The sequence below is a fragment of the Sorghum bicolor genome, chromosome 2 (genome assembly GCF_000003195.3).
Source record: "Sorghum bicolor cultivar BTx623 chromosome 2, Sorghum_bicolor_NCBIv3, whole genome shotgun sequence".
Lineage (NCBI taxonomy): Eukaryota > Viridiplantae > Streptophyta > Magnoliopsida > Poales > Poaceae > Sorghum > Sorghum bicolor.
In genome coordinates this window covers 77,521,950-77,536,427 of record NC_012871.2, presented here as the reverse complement: position 1 = coordinate 77,536,427, position 14,478 = coordinate 77,521,950, and the positions used below count along the sequence as shown (strand labels likewise).

At 41.8% G+C, this 14,478-nt stretch overlaps 1 protein-coding gene across 2 annotated transcripts; it reads right to left on the bottom strand.

Moving 5' to 3' along the window:
- LOC8084988 (importin-11) lies at positions 2,649-13,193 on the bottom strand. Of its 2 annotated transcripts, none has more exons than XM_021453906.1 (24): positions 12,873-13,193; positions 12,622-12,731; positions 12,102-12,174; positions 11,955-12,016; positions 11,712-11,853; positions 11,033-11,251; positions 10,868-10,934; positions 10,168-10,573; positions 9,668-9,815; positions 9,429-9,589; positions 9,023-9,122; positions 8,826-8,900; positions 8,601-8,735; positions 8,249-8,341; positions 7,173-7,355; positions 6,985-7,089; positions 5,864-6,022; positions 5,445-5,489; positions 5,112-5,333; positions 4,249-4,355; positions 4,102-4,158; positions 3,913-3,997; positions 3,545-3,827; positions 2,649-3,462 (listed from the first exon to the last, which is right to left on the bottom strand). In XM_021453906.1, the coding sequence occupies exons 1-23, from the start codon at positions 13,011-13,013 to the stop codon at positions 3,663-3,665; spliced, it is 3,060 nt and encodes a 1,019-aa protein (XP_021309581.1). In that variant the 5' UTR covers positions 13,014-13,193; the 3' UTR covers positions 2,649-3,462; positions 3,545-3,662. The 2 variants fall into 2 exon arrangements, with proteins under 2 accessions (XP_021309581.1, XP_021309580.1); XM_021453905.1 differs by having other exon boundaries at positions 3,563-3,827.

Genomic DNA, 14,478 nt, shown 5'->3' with positions numbered 1-14,478 from the left:
GATGCCCAGACCGCCGGGTCCCAACCGATAGGCCTAGGCAAGGTGCCAGGGGGTGGAGGCCACAAGGGTGCTGAGGGAAACGCTGGAGGAGCACTTATGAGCACGGCCACCGGCGGGTGAGGCTCACCGCGTCCACTTCGGCGGCGATGGCGGCCACCTTGGCCCCCTAACCCCCGCTCGGCTCGGAGAGAGGAGGGCGAAGAGGAGACGATGGCGGCAGAGTACCATAGGCGGCGATGTGGGCGGCGACAGCAGCACTAGGGAGGGGCGTGCTGGTGCCTAGGCATGCATCAGGTGGCCCCCTAACCCTGCTCACCCGGGCGACGATGAGGTCGGCGGTCGCTGCGTGTAGGAGAGAATCGGGCGGCACAGGAGGCGGGCTAGGGACGCTCGCGCTGTGGCGGAGATGCTGCTAGTTCTGGTGGCGCCCTGCGTACAGACCCGCGCTGGGAAAGCCCACAACTTTGCCTGAGGCCATGCCGGGGCCACGACCGGAGGCTGTGCTAGGGGCGTGCCGGCGCCTGGAGGCCACGCTAGGATCTCTCCCGCGTCTGGAGGTTGCGCTTGGCCCACGCCCGCGCCAAGAGGCCGCGCTAGGGAGCTGCTTGGGCCAGCGCCCGCGTCTGCGTTGGGGCTGGCCACGCCCGGGGCCACGCCGGAGCTGGCGGCGCTGGGGGCCGTGCTCGCACGTGCTGGGGGTGTGCCTGCACCTGTGCCCGCGTCGGGTGCCACGCCTGCGTCCACGAAGGGAGCAGCGCCTGCGCCCGGATGGGGAGGAGGAGGGAGAACGCGGCCATGGTGGTGGTGGCGGAGGGCCAGCCGGCGGCAGCTGGTGGTTGGGGAGGTGGGGGTGAAGAAAACCCTAGCTTGATACCATGTTGAAATTTCTAAAATCCTCAATTAGGCTAACCTTAGAAGGGTAGCAATATATGTCATACATGGGCCTAGCCTCATGGGTCTAATCCTCATACTCCAACACTTTCCTACACTGTACACATCATATTGTATATCTGTCATCTATTGATCCACCAAATTCTTTGTGCAACCAGGTGTTGTCGCTCAACAAAGTATGTGCTACACAATTTTATGACATGTGCATGGCTATGCTTAACAAGCTCAACATGGACAATGATTCCTGCCCGTGTTAAGTCTGTTAGATCATTAAAGATGTCACATGGACTTAATAAAAGTTCTTGCTTACAAATAAGGAACATATGTTATGTGTAAATTAAACAGGCTATGCTACCTTAAACTATCGTTCCTTATGTACAAGGGGAAGATCATGTAGTACTTTGAAGAACCTAGATGCTTGTTTATCTGAGGGCTCAAAGACCAGTTGAACCTACCTAGACAAATGTACTGTACTAGATGTCCTTTAATGGTTCTTCGTACTTATGATTCTTGTGTCTATGTACTCTAATGATTCTTTAGGTACATTGGGTTTCTAAATTATTAACTACAATGTTGTTTGTGGATTCAATCTCACGATTAGCTGACTGATGTGGCGCGCGAGGGCGCGCCCCTTCCACTAGTTAATAATAATGGTGTGGTGGGTGATTGATGTTGGAGCCATGCGATGTGCGGGGTGTGGTGAAGATGAGAAGCTTTTCTCTGCACACCCGTTTGGCAACGCTGCTTGCGCAATTTGTCAGAATCACTCTGGCCAGCTAATAAACAGTGAAAGGTTAAATAGGTTTTGATTCACATCAGACAAAACTCATTCTTCATTTCTACAGGATAAGCTTCGACGCAAGTTCCTGAGGCTCTTAAACAATGGGGTGGTCATCTGGGGTCACACCAGAAGACCAAGATAAACATGCACGATGTGGTATACGCAGGTGTGAGATAGAAGATGTCGCAGCAGTGTGCTTGGAGACAGGCTAGAGAGTATGAAAGACAGTGGTGCTTTGGCATCTCGCAGAGCTGTCCCTGACTTGTCCAACAATAAAGCCCACGATACTCCTATAAAAAGCCTTGTTAAAGATGAAGGAAGCCATCGGCCAACATCAGCAAGTCAAGCCGGCAGCCAAGAGTGAGAGGAGCGAGCGAGAGATTGAGTCCTAGGTTTTCCACCCCCATCCTTGTAATACCAGTAGTGCCAAGCAGAAGCAGGTGCCTTGCTTGTCCTGAGGTAAGATAGTTCTTGTAGTTCATGAGTTCAGGGCCTCCTAAAAAGAAATCTATATGTAATCCCGTGTATATGGAGTAAGTTTGTCTTTGAATTTTCCTGTTCTTCTTTGATCTCATGAGATGAGCGTCTATGTTAAGGACCCTATAGGAGACACTCCTACGTGTGTTTTTGTTCTCGTCTTAGCTGAGAGAACCCAATTGCCGTAGAAAAGTGTTCCCTTTGGATGAAACCCGTAGAGAAGTGTTCTCTTTGGGTGTAACTGCCGAGAGAGACGATAGTGGCTCATCGAGCACCAGAGTCATTCTTTCAGTAAATCAAAGCCCTTAGTGTGCTGCCATTGTCATGCGAATCTAGTTGTGTTTCGGCCACTCAAATGTAAAAAAATGACCAAAAATTACTCCTTGGATTTGCACACCATTTGTATTTCCTGGCCTTTCATATTCTGAAGTACACGGAGGGATTAGGAGGCAAATGTTCCGTTCAAACTTGTACCATTATACTTGCTGTCAACACTTTGTACACAAATAACAGAGTTGCAGTCGACATTTCTGATTCACAAGGCTACAATTCGATGCCTTTACAAGCCCACAGGCTACAACTCGAGTATCAATCAGCAAGCCTGATAATGGAGCAGGCAGTTGTTCAAAACCAGTACAGTACACGTCTTCTCCAGACTCCCGATCAAACCAAACCAAACTAAACCAACCACTCCCTAAATGTAAGAATGACCAAACCAAAATAGGCCACAGACCAGGAAATCCACTGCAAACATCTCGATCATTTTATTTATTCGTAGGCACGACACAAGAGCATGAAAGCATGGAGCCTGCAGAACATAAACGTAAAACAAAATTGCATTCAGGACAACCACTGGATTGTATTTCTCACACGACAAGGTCCTTCTGAAACAACCACCTCGGGGTCACCTGTAAGTAGGATGGTTGCCTGGCCATGATTTCAGATTTTACCAGGAGGAAAAAAAAACCGTATGAATGAACAAACTGAACCCAGGACCTCGAGTCAGTCATATTGGAAGGACAGCTATAAAAACTCTGGCCATCCACACGACCGACCAATTCCAATTCTCCTACAACACACCGAACAACAATCACCCAGCCCCAATCATATCTCGGCACCAACCAAACCTCATGGTCTCAGACATCCAAAAATCATTGCCCTGAGACAATTCAGGAACAAATACCAACCAATCCATACTACCCCTACATGCTCATACGCTAGGTAGCTTAGGCACTCTGCACTGCTGTGTCATCAATAACTCATGCCATGTTCAACAGTATGCTACATCGCCACTCTGCTTCAAATGGCAGCACCTGAAAAGAAGCAAGGACCACGTTACATACATCAAAGCATGCAGCCTTTTGTTGAACTACTCAAGGCTTTGGTAGGCCGTACTGTGTTTCTATCACCCACCACACTATACGATCATGGTGCCTCACGAAGCAATGCCTGCTCCACCTAATGGTTCATTATCAGTTCATCACCAAACAATCAAGTAGCAGCTATGCACATCTTATGCAGTATTCAGGGCCTGCTGCAGCTGAGCAAACGCAGATGGATGGATCCTGCTGATGGCAGCATTGAATGCTACATCCCCATGGAAAACTGCACATGCTTTTAAGTTCTCTCTTAACACATTCTCTAGCGATGCTTGTTTGATAGGATCTGAATCCTTTACCTAGTCAACAAACAACTTTCAGAAACAGTGCCCTTACAAACCTGTATGTTTTTGGAAATGAACAGCCACGTAAAGCATGCCATACCTGGCGCTTTCTCAGCTCTTTGCTTGAAGTATTGGAATAACCTGAACCATCGTTGCCTATCCATGAAGAGCTTGTGATATCGCCACTGCAAACAATTATATCAAGAGTTGCTGACAGAATAATCTAGGCCTCAGGTTTAACAGCAAATAAAGAGCCTTAATCGTATTAAAATGAAGGACAAAACGATACCTAGTATCATCCTCGATCTTTACTTCACGGCTTCCTATAATGACAGTAGTGCAGACACTGCATTAAATCATATAACTCATTAGTACATACCCAACCACCAACAGGGCAGACTTTCAGTTTCAGTTAAATGCCCAAGAAACATCTTACCTCAGTATGTCATCAAGTTTGTCAATGACCTGAGGTACCTGTAATGTCAAAATTATAGAAAGCGCCATTGCATATTCCTTCTGCTGTATAGCATTTGCATCATCTACCTGTCCAATGACATAGTGCTTGTTAAAATAATACCACAAAAATCACTGAGCTCTTCCAGAATTTAGAAGACTCGCATATCAACAGCTAAAACACGTCAAAAAAACTAAAGTGAGGCTGATATCAATTGTTCAATCATTGTATGAATAGCACGGTTTTGTATGAACAGAAAAGTTTCATTGACAACACAACCATAACCCCAGCATCACCAGGTCAGGATATATGTTGAAACAAGAATAGGTTAGATACATCAAATGCACAGCATAATTTAGGGCTCGTTTGTATCCGGATAGGATTTTACAATCCGGCCAAAAAAAACCAGAATCCTATCCAAACAAAAGGGCTTATAGGGGATTCTGGTATGTGTCTGAGAAATCCAAGGCTATGATATCCCTTCTCTATGAGGGTGGGAAAAGACAGTTTTGCCCTTGCTTCAACTTTATCCACAGAACCATCTGAAGGGAATTTTAGACATCCCCTATCCAGAGTATAATCTGGGAATCTAAACAGATCAGATTATTTCCATCCAAAAACTAGACTCTCAAAATCACTATCTACTATCTGGATTCTTATAATCCCAGGAGCATCCAAATGGGGCCTTGACGCCTTGTACACATTTAAGTCAAATGGCAGGATCAAAAGAGCCTAGCCACTAGAACTATGTAGGTATCCCAATCTTTAGAACGACCTTATGAAAAAAAAAATCTTTCAAACAACGTGCCGAATTTACAAGAAACGATTAATACTGAAGGAAGTACCTTGTCTATCCACATATCAACTAAAGAAAGAAGCAGATTATTGTTCACAGAAATCCCAGCTTGTTGGATGCTTGCCAAAAGGGCAGGCTCTGATAATAGTTGTGCCAAAAAGTTTGTATTCATCACCAGAAGCCTAGCAAGAATTGCCCCAGAGGATGCCCGGACAGTTGTCCTAGACGGGTTTTGCCCATCATCTTGACTCAACGATATGAAGGTAAGTTTCTAGAAGTTGTCATGAACGCACAAGTTAGATCAATGGAAATGGAGAAACAATGTAATGAAAAATGGAGGGTCATTGGAGCACCCCAGACACATGGCCAAGTTTAGAAGCACCTGAAGAGCACTGGATATCAATGGTGGAGCTTCCAGAGGAAAGATCTGCACCAAGAAGCTCTGATTAGAAACTTAGATCTCAGCAAAAGAAGAAAGCTAACTGCAACAAGTTTTTTTAGAAAAGAAAGGAGATATAGGTCTAGACAATTCAATTAAAGGACCTTATGACCTGATGGGCAGATAAAAAGTCAATGAATAGCAATTAATCACAGCACAAGGCTCCTTAACTCTGCACTGCATATTCAGGACCAACAGTTTCCTTGTAGTTCTAGCCCATGAAATTATGGTTACAGCAAATTTAGTACGGCAAAAAACTAGGTTCCCTCACATCAACTTGTCCCAACAAATTCACAGTAAGCAACCTCACCAGATGTTACTCAGGAAAGTAGAGTTGCTTCACTAGGACAAAGTATTGTAACCTGAATAAGAAGATCAACAATAGGAAGTGCAGTGAGAAGTCCTTTGTCATTGACATTTCCAACAATAGTATCAATGATGTTAGCTAGGTTTGCACCATGGCTTTTCAAAAATTCTGATCCACCAAAAATTATGTAATCGTCAATTATTTTCATTGAGACCTGCAAAATAATTTAATTTGAGTCAAAGCAAATAAATATATCCAAATCTGGAGATATGGCATGTAATAAAATAAACTTATAAACTCAAATATAGCACAAATACAAATACGAACAATCTAAAACTGCATATCATGGTTTTTGAGCTGTCGCCGCGCCGCAGGACGCCACAGGGGTTTAGTTAAGGCGCCTAGGCGTCCAGGCGTACCCCCAGCGCCACAGGACGCCACAATGCCTCAAAAACCATGCTGCATATCACTCAATTTGCAGCAAAAGCTAAGAGAAGTTGCTTTTAGAAGTTCCACTTTCACCAGATCAATGTATCGTATGATTATGAAGAACTTTGGTCTTGTGCCAAAACTCAATTGGTCCTTTCATGGATGTATATGAGGTAAAAAAAAATAGAAGCTAACAGCAATATATAGCTGGTAAAATAAGCAGAAGCTGGACCATTTACCGCCTCCAGATGATAGTACACCGAGATCAACAAAATAAGCAAATATAACAGCACAAAAGCTAATGAGCAATATGTAAATAACCATAATGGTAAGGTTAAATTGATCTACTTGGCAGCAAGTTACCGTAAACAAATGAGAAAAAAAAAATCAATTCACATCTTTCTGAACTGTGAAGTAGACTAACAAATATCCTATTCCATCATGAAATACAAGGTAAAGAAAATGATTACAATAAGATATTGTGAACTATGAATTCTAGGACTACGAAATATTATAGGGTAAAGGAAATGGCGCACATAACCCTCCCTTAAGATATTGTGATTACCATATTGCATACCTTATACTTTAGGACAGAAGGAGCAAAAAATATTTAGAGGGAGGGGAGCAGAAAGCCCACATACACACTAAAAGAACCCAATCACACTGAATAGAACTACTTGCACACACTGCCTTATTCTGAATCAAGAGAGGTTTCTTTTTCTTTTTTTTAGGGGTGTAAGTTCTAACCTCCAGATAGTCAAAACTTCTATTCATGATGCCCACGAGGTAAGGGAATAGATCCAGAAGTTGAGGTACAATGGAAGGGGCATTTGAAAGGGTTGCTTCCCACAACTGCAGTATGAATTCTGAATATTAGAGATTTTGTGCATGCACGTGTGCTTGCCTTCATGCCAACATGGTTAAGAATCACTTACCAGAACACTGTCCTCAAGAAGATTAAGAGCATCAGGGCTGTTGATATTGATACCACTTTGCAATATAGGAATAAGCATGTGGTAAGAAAGAGGTGACTGGAATCCAAGCGAAGAAACAAAAGTTCTAAGTGCTGTTAGTAATTGTATCTGTAGCAAGCTTTCACCCGCAGATTCGTTCCATATCTGGAAAAGGAAAACAAAATTAGGCAACTAAATAATTTGAACCACAAAGGAAAATCAGCACCGCTGAATATTGAACTGATGAAGTCCCGTAGGGCCTCAACAAAGTTCTTTTCACCCTAACCAAAGCTTTTTTTTTTCCTCGAACAATGCAGGGAAGCTGCATGTCATTTCATTTAAGAAAAAACAGTACAAGGAGATATCAAGAGGCCTCTCCAAGACCCAACCCCTTAAATTAAGTTAGCACCTATTATAAAACTTAAACAAAATACAACCTCGACTAGAAAAATATCTCCTCAGGAGATGACCCGTGGAGAACAACCTAGAGAGGAGTTAGCTGAGAGCTGAGGCTCCAGCAGAGCACCAAAGGATACATTCCTCTCCCACTTTGTGCAGAACCGCCTGGACACAGGGTAGCTCCTTCAAAAACAAAGAGTTCCTGTGTTTCCAAATTCCCAGGCTACTAGAATGATCAACGTATTGAGTCCTTTTCTCGAAACTCTAGGTAGCCCTTGATAGCATTGAACCAGCCCTCACTGAAGTTTGATATTGTGATTCTACTTCTTGTGAAAAAAAAGGGAGCAAACACAAACTTGCTCCCTTGCAGTACTTAATAGCAGATACTATGAAGGACAAATCTATATAACATGACGCGGTAATATTCATGTGTTTTCTCTGATAGTCAGCAATAGATGTTGAAACTGTGACACAAAACCTGAATAAAGTGTAGCCAGAGAAGTTAGCATTTTATCTCCCTTCGACCCTTCTAGTGTAACACTTAGCAAATGATGGTATGTCAGAAGCACTATGTGAACTCAGCTTTCCCCAAAGGATATTCTAAACGGATAGAGAGCAGCAAACATAAAGTTTATCAGACAGAAATCTGTGAGCCATACCATCTGAAAAAATTGTGATAGCTGACTTGCAAATGGAATAACCTTGTCTCCCGCATGTTCAAGAAGAACTGAAATGAAGTTCAACACTTGCACCTACAAAGAAATAGGTAAAAATTAGGAGAGAGGACAAACCTGAAAATTCATAATGGTAGATGTACAAGATTTGGTGTGCAAGTGCAACAAACACAAACTACCAACTAGATCCTGCCTAATGAACCATTCATTGCTTCCTGACTAACTTTTACTCGGCATGGTATTGACTAATAGCACAGCATGAAGTTCCAATGCGTACAGGGAAATCAGGTTAAAAAGAAGTTGAAGGAGAACAGGATTGTGCTTTTGAGATACAAACCTTTGAATCAAATTCTTGGACGTCTTCTATCAACTTGAAACTCATTGTCCAACATGTAGGAAGACACTCAAACAAATCTACTTCAGAAAAGCAAGATTCTTGGAAAAGATAGCACAGAGAAGAGCATGCTGCTAGCTGAAAGTTGAACATAATGAACAAACAATTAAAACAAGTAGGTACAACTATACACTCATAATGCCAAGGAATTGCAGAGGTAGAACATACCCTTACGGCTATGTCATTATCCTGCAGCAATCCAACCAAAGCACGGTAGACCAATTTCCGAGTGTCACCCTTGATCTATAGAGCAACAAATGTTGGAGCCCAAATATAAAGTAAACCACTAAGCCTAGACGCTGTGCAGAAAGTAAACTATACAATACATGGTTTTCTGAAATCATATCAGATTAGAGAAAACGTACCTCAGAAATCCATTGCCCAAGCAGCAATGCAATTTTTCTACGAATGATACGCATATTGGGGTGATGATTTGAAATTTCAATAGATAGAGATCCATGGAACCTGTAGAAAATAGAGAAAAACACATAGGAATGCAATCATTTAGAACACACTATGACCATCAACTTCCCAATAATGCTTTGTCAGTATGCTCAACACAAGATGCTAACACACAAACATGTAAGAGCATTTGCAAACGCCTCTACAAAGACTGATATCATTTTCATTAAGAACTCATAAAGTTAGAAACTTAGTAACCACTCATTAAAACTGAGGTAGTTCGAAAGTTCATAAGCATTTGCAAATGCCTCTACAAACACTGATATCATTTTCATTAAGAACTCATAAAGTTAGAACTTAGTAACCTACCATTCATTAAAACTGAGGTAGTTCGAAAGTTCATAATAAACATGCCCGGCGGCTGTATAGGCAGCATCCTTTAAAAGCATTCCAGCAGTAACACCCGTTTCTTGTGGTGGCGAAACAACCATAGCTTCACGAAGAACAGAAACAACAACTGGAGCTAGAAGCTGAAGTGACACATGATCATGTGAGCATTAAAGCATTCAATTGACTCACAGCCACAATGAAAATTTAAATGTGCACACCTCTCGGTACTTCTCGAAGATAACAATGAAGAGGGCTTCAGCACATGGCCGTTTTTTCTCGGTCCACTGAACCAAATTCTGCTCATGGTGGAAGGACTCAGGATTCTCTGACCACTCTTCCAAATCCTTTGCTGTGTAAATGAAGTATCTGAAAAAGAATTGCAAACTTCTAAGGTACCTGAAGGCCAGAAAAATCTTAAATAAAAATATAAAATGAGCTACGAATGATAAAAAAAACACCATGTGTGTAGAATAGTAGATGTAATATGAACAGCAGAAAAATTACAAGATATTCAATGGCGCCTGTTCTACTGGTAATCACACTGATGGATTCATTAAACATGCATTGGTGCAGCAATCTAGGTTGTTGGCCAAATGATGTGCTCAACAGTTTGTGCAGTATTAATGCACACTTTACTCGGTTAACAAGAGACAAGTTGTATTTTTATCTTAAACTTGACAAGGTTCATTATATGATTGTCAAGGAATCAAAACACTACCTCCTTACTAAAATGTTGCATAGGAGCACGACTCGATCACCAGACAAAACGGCCTTCAGCATGTCACTAGCCACTGCTGCAAAGTTTCTCTTCCTTTGCTCCAGACTTAAAGGCTGTGCATTTTCATTGATAACACGTCCTGTGGGACTTGGTCTGTATTCTTTGCACTCCAGTACTGATTTAACCAAAACCATGCTTTGTATAAGAAATTCTTCAAAAGTTGTGCCAGTCTGTTCAGGATTTGTAATCATATTTAAACAGAAGTCCACTGTAGCAGGAAGCACAGTTTGGTGAACAAAAGAATATGGATGTCTGCCTTGTAGAGTAACGAGGACTTTCATCAACTTAGTGCATGCTCTTTTTGCAAAGTCCCATAGTTTAGCTTGCTTGTCTTTGAAGGAGTCGTCTGTAGAGTAAAGAACAACAACAAACAATTGACTTGTGATCAGAGAATAACGGGGCATATTTACACATGACTACAATAGCACTCTTTGAGTTTTCTAATCAATAATGTCTGAGTAATGTATTAAATAGCGAAGAAAAAAAAACATATCACAAAACAGTACTGCACTAATGCCTAAATTTGATGAAGTCAAAGCATAATCAGAGCAATTTCTGGGTATTAGAATTAATGCCCAGGTGAAACTACATAGGTAAAAGAGGGCATTCGAGGCAATGTACAAGTAAAATATTAACTTACAATATGGAAGAAGGGATCTAATGGCAGTCAAAACTGTTGGACAAACTTCCCTAACCTGCCAGACCTCCTACAAAAGTAAACAGCTCGTTGCAGATCTTGCTTCTGGAACAGCTTAGGAACATTCAGTAGCAGCAAGACTATGAGCAAAGGAGATAATATGATTACCTGAGCAGTTCTTGAGTCACTAGCATAACCTGAAAAAATTAGTTGCCGGACAATCTTTAAGCAGAGCAACCACCGGTCGCAAATCAAAGCAAGGTCATTGGATTGCTCCAAAATGGAATCTATATCATTCCTCTGTGAGAGCATAGAAAGATTCTGTAATATAGTCTGCACATCACTCTTCCAAAGGTTCCAGGTATACTCAAACAAGTGGCCAGTGATCTACATAAGAAAACAAGATGTGTAAGAACGTGCTGCTTAGTTTCATTTTTTTTTCCTTTTTTTAAAGTAAATACCTCCTTACAACGAATACTATCATAAAAAAAAACTTGCAACACATATTCACAATTTCATGGAACGGTGACACAATTGCAGATGCTATGGAATATGAAAGGCATGTTTCTCGACCAATTCAATAACAACTTGACAATAGTGAAAAGTTCACATTATGACAATCCACCTGTGAACCCCTTGAGATGCCTTGATGTGATCAAATAAGATAAACCAGAAATAATATGAGTTTGCTATGTTGTGTCTCATGCATTATGGGGCACTGGCAACAAGCTATTATGAAGTCAGTGTCGGACCAATATAAAATGAAACAAAAATATCAATGGACAAAACATAAACACAACTGAGTAGGGACACACATGGATAAGTGGCTTCTAAAAAATGAAATTACCTCTGCATAATTCTTCTGATCCACAGCAAGCCGTTTAGTTGACAGCTCCTTTAGAGTTCGAAACAGGACCATAAACATGCGATGTGAAGCAAGAACATCAGCGGACTGCAGCTGTTGTGCCAATACAGAGAGAAGGTCTGGCCTGAATGACAAGATATGAGGAACCATTGTAGCCTTGAATCGCAATTCACAAATCGAACTATGTGCAAGATAGCTGATAGTAGTTGTTTTGCAAATACATACCACTCCTTTGGGTAATCCAAGCGTGCAATCTTGGAGATTAATACAGCTAGCTGCAGTGCAATCTACATTACAGCAACAACCTCGTCAATACACATTATATGTGTCTACCATCTATGACTCAAACTGGATGCATATTATAGTGCACACCTGGCTATTTTCCTCATGCATGTTTAGCAAAAGATTTTTCCGAAGGTGGTCCTTCTCCTCATTGCTAATTCCACTGCACCAGAGAAATTTTAATCTGGTAAGTGAGATGTAAAAAACTATTAACATGTAGTTGAAGAAGTGTGCCATTTATGCTATGCAACATCAAATTATCAAGCAGAAATTTCGGTTAAAAGTGCGGCGTTTGGATTACCAACAAATCTAAAGAACTATTTACTCCACAAAGAGGTGACAGGAGACTAATCAATGAATCTTGGAGCTCAGGGCTCCTCTTGAGACCAACTAGTAGTATTCCATGAGTCAGTAAGCTCGAATTGGCAATGACTCTAACCGAAGTGGCAATGGGATTAAACATATAAGTGATATATAATATAAAAAATGCTGCCACCCAAACGAATTGCAAGGCTTCATAGCAGACAATATTACTACGATTTTCAGAAGGGAGTGGGAGGGCGGAAATCAATCAATCACTTAGAATTAAAGAAGAGGTATCGGGACTCACTACGAATCGCGGCGATGCCTCCAGTAGCGGTTGATACTGTTCTTAAAATATACCGTGGCGAGCAGGCGAACATCCTCCCGACAAGCCAATCCCCTCGCCGAGATGATCTCCTGCGAAGCAGCAAACCAGAGAAATAGGTCGGTAGGAGTTGAAGCAGAAGCCCCGTAGATCGGACACCCGGTGGCGACAAGCCTAGCCCTAAAGAAACCAGGATGCGATGTGAGACTGCGGGGAGAGGTGGAATGGCTTACCAAGAGGCAGGAGCAGAAGCCCGGGCGGGTCTCGCACTGCGACAGAGCTGCCTCCGCGGGGCGCCGGGCCGCCTCGTCGGCGCTGAGCGAATTGACGAGGACGGTATACATAGTGGGCACATCGCTGGCGGAGAGCGCCATCTCGCAGCACCAAAAAACGGCAGGGCGGGAAAGGGGCAGTGGATGGGACGGCGACAAGAGGAGGTGGTGGAGGTGTCGTCGTCGTCGGCGGCGGCGGCAGTACGGGATGATCGGAGAAAATGTCCGGGACTGGACTTCCGGAGGAAAAAGGAAATTGCAAGTCGGCCGCAAACAGATGGCCAAAGGGACGCAATTTTTTCCCTTTTTATTTAAAAAATAAAATAAATATTCTCTCACTTTGTAGTTTTTACTAAAAAAACATGTCCGCGCGTTGTAATAGTAAAAAAACTTTCAAGTCTTAATGCAAAGGAACCATGGTAATAATATAATTTTTCTATTTATAGTTTATTCTTTATATAAAACTTGAATTTTATAATTTACTTTACGATGACTATGATATCCATAATATAACTTAGTAGTGTCATTAATATGATAATATCTTATTAAATTTATATATCAAATTAAAATGGTCATCGATCCCTTGCCATAGTCGTCGAATGCTGAAATCGTACCTATGGGAGTTGGATTTTTTGCTTGATTTTTATGTGTGTATATATAGTTGGTGGCCTTTATGTGATTTTGCTTTGGACTCGTTCGGAAACTAAATTTGATGAATTTTGATTTCGATTTATTTTGGATCTCAATTCTCTGTCTCATGGTAGTCAACTTATGGAATATGGATTTTTTTTAGTTGGATTTGTGTTCTTCAATGTACTTTGTGTGATTAAGACATTTTAGGTGTGACTCAAAGAGTAGAGCTCGAACAGGATAAAAATATGCGCAAATTGATTCGACTTTGATCTTGAAAAACTTCTCGACCTACGTCGCTCTCTAACTCTATGACCACCTATAAATCTAACTCTGTGACCACCTATAAATGAAATCAACCATGGTGTCACATATACGGAGGGGTGACTCGTTAATAAATACACTAGACCAAAAAACGACTTAAATTTTGCCTCTTTATTATTAGAGATAGATATACTCCCTCCATCTTAAAAAACACGTAATTCTAGCATTCAAATCTTGTCTTAGAAAACATGTAATTGTAGAGTTAGGATCACCTCTTTTTAATAGACCCACTAATTAAAAAATATCCCACGTAACTAAAAAACAAATCATTCATTCAAAGAACATTCCAGAAGATGACTATTCTAGAACGATAAAAGAGAGGCAAATATTTAAATTCACAGCTGATCATCGATTCCAATCTAGAAATTAAGGGATCAAAGCATCAAGATCGAAATCTCAGCTACAACTTACATTCTCACCATTATCATCCACATGAGAAAAATGTTGACCTAAACGCATTGCATTGGAGACGTCCTACACTTAGTCTATCCTGAGGCAGGTGAATTATACAGCAATGTCACTCTAGCCAAGGCAGCCGTTGACAAACAACTGGCACATCGCAGCACCACGCGGGAACTAAATGCCCTTCCCTTTCACTTTATTCTCAAGTGAA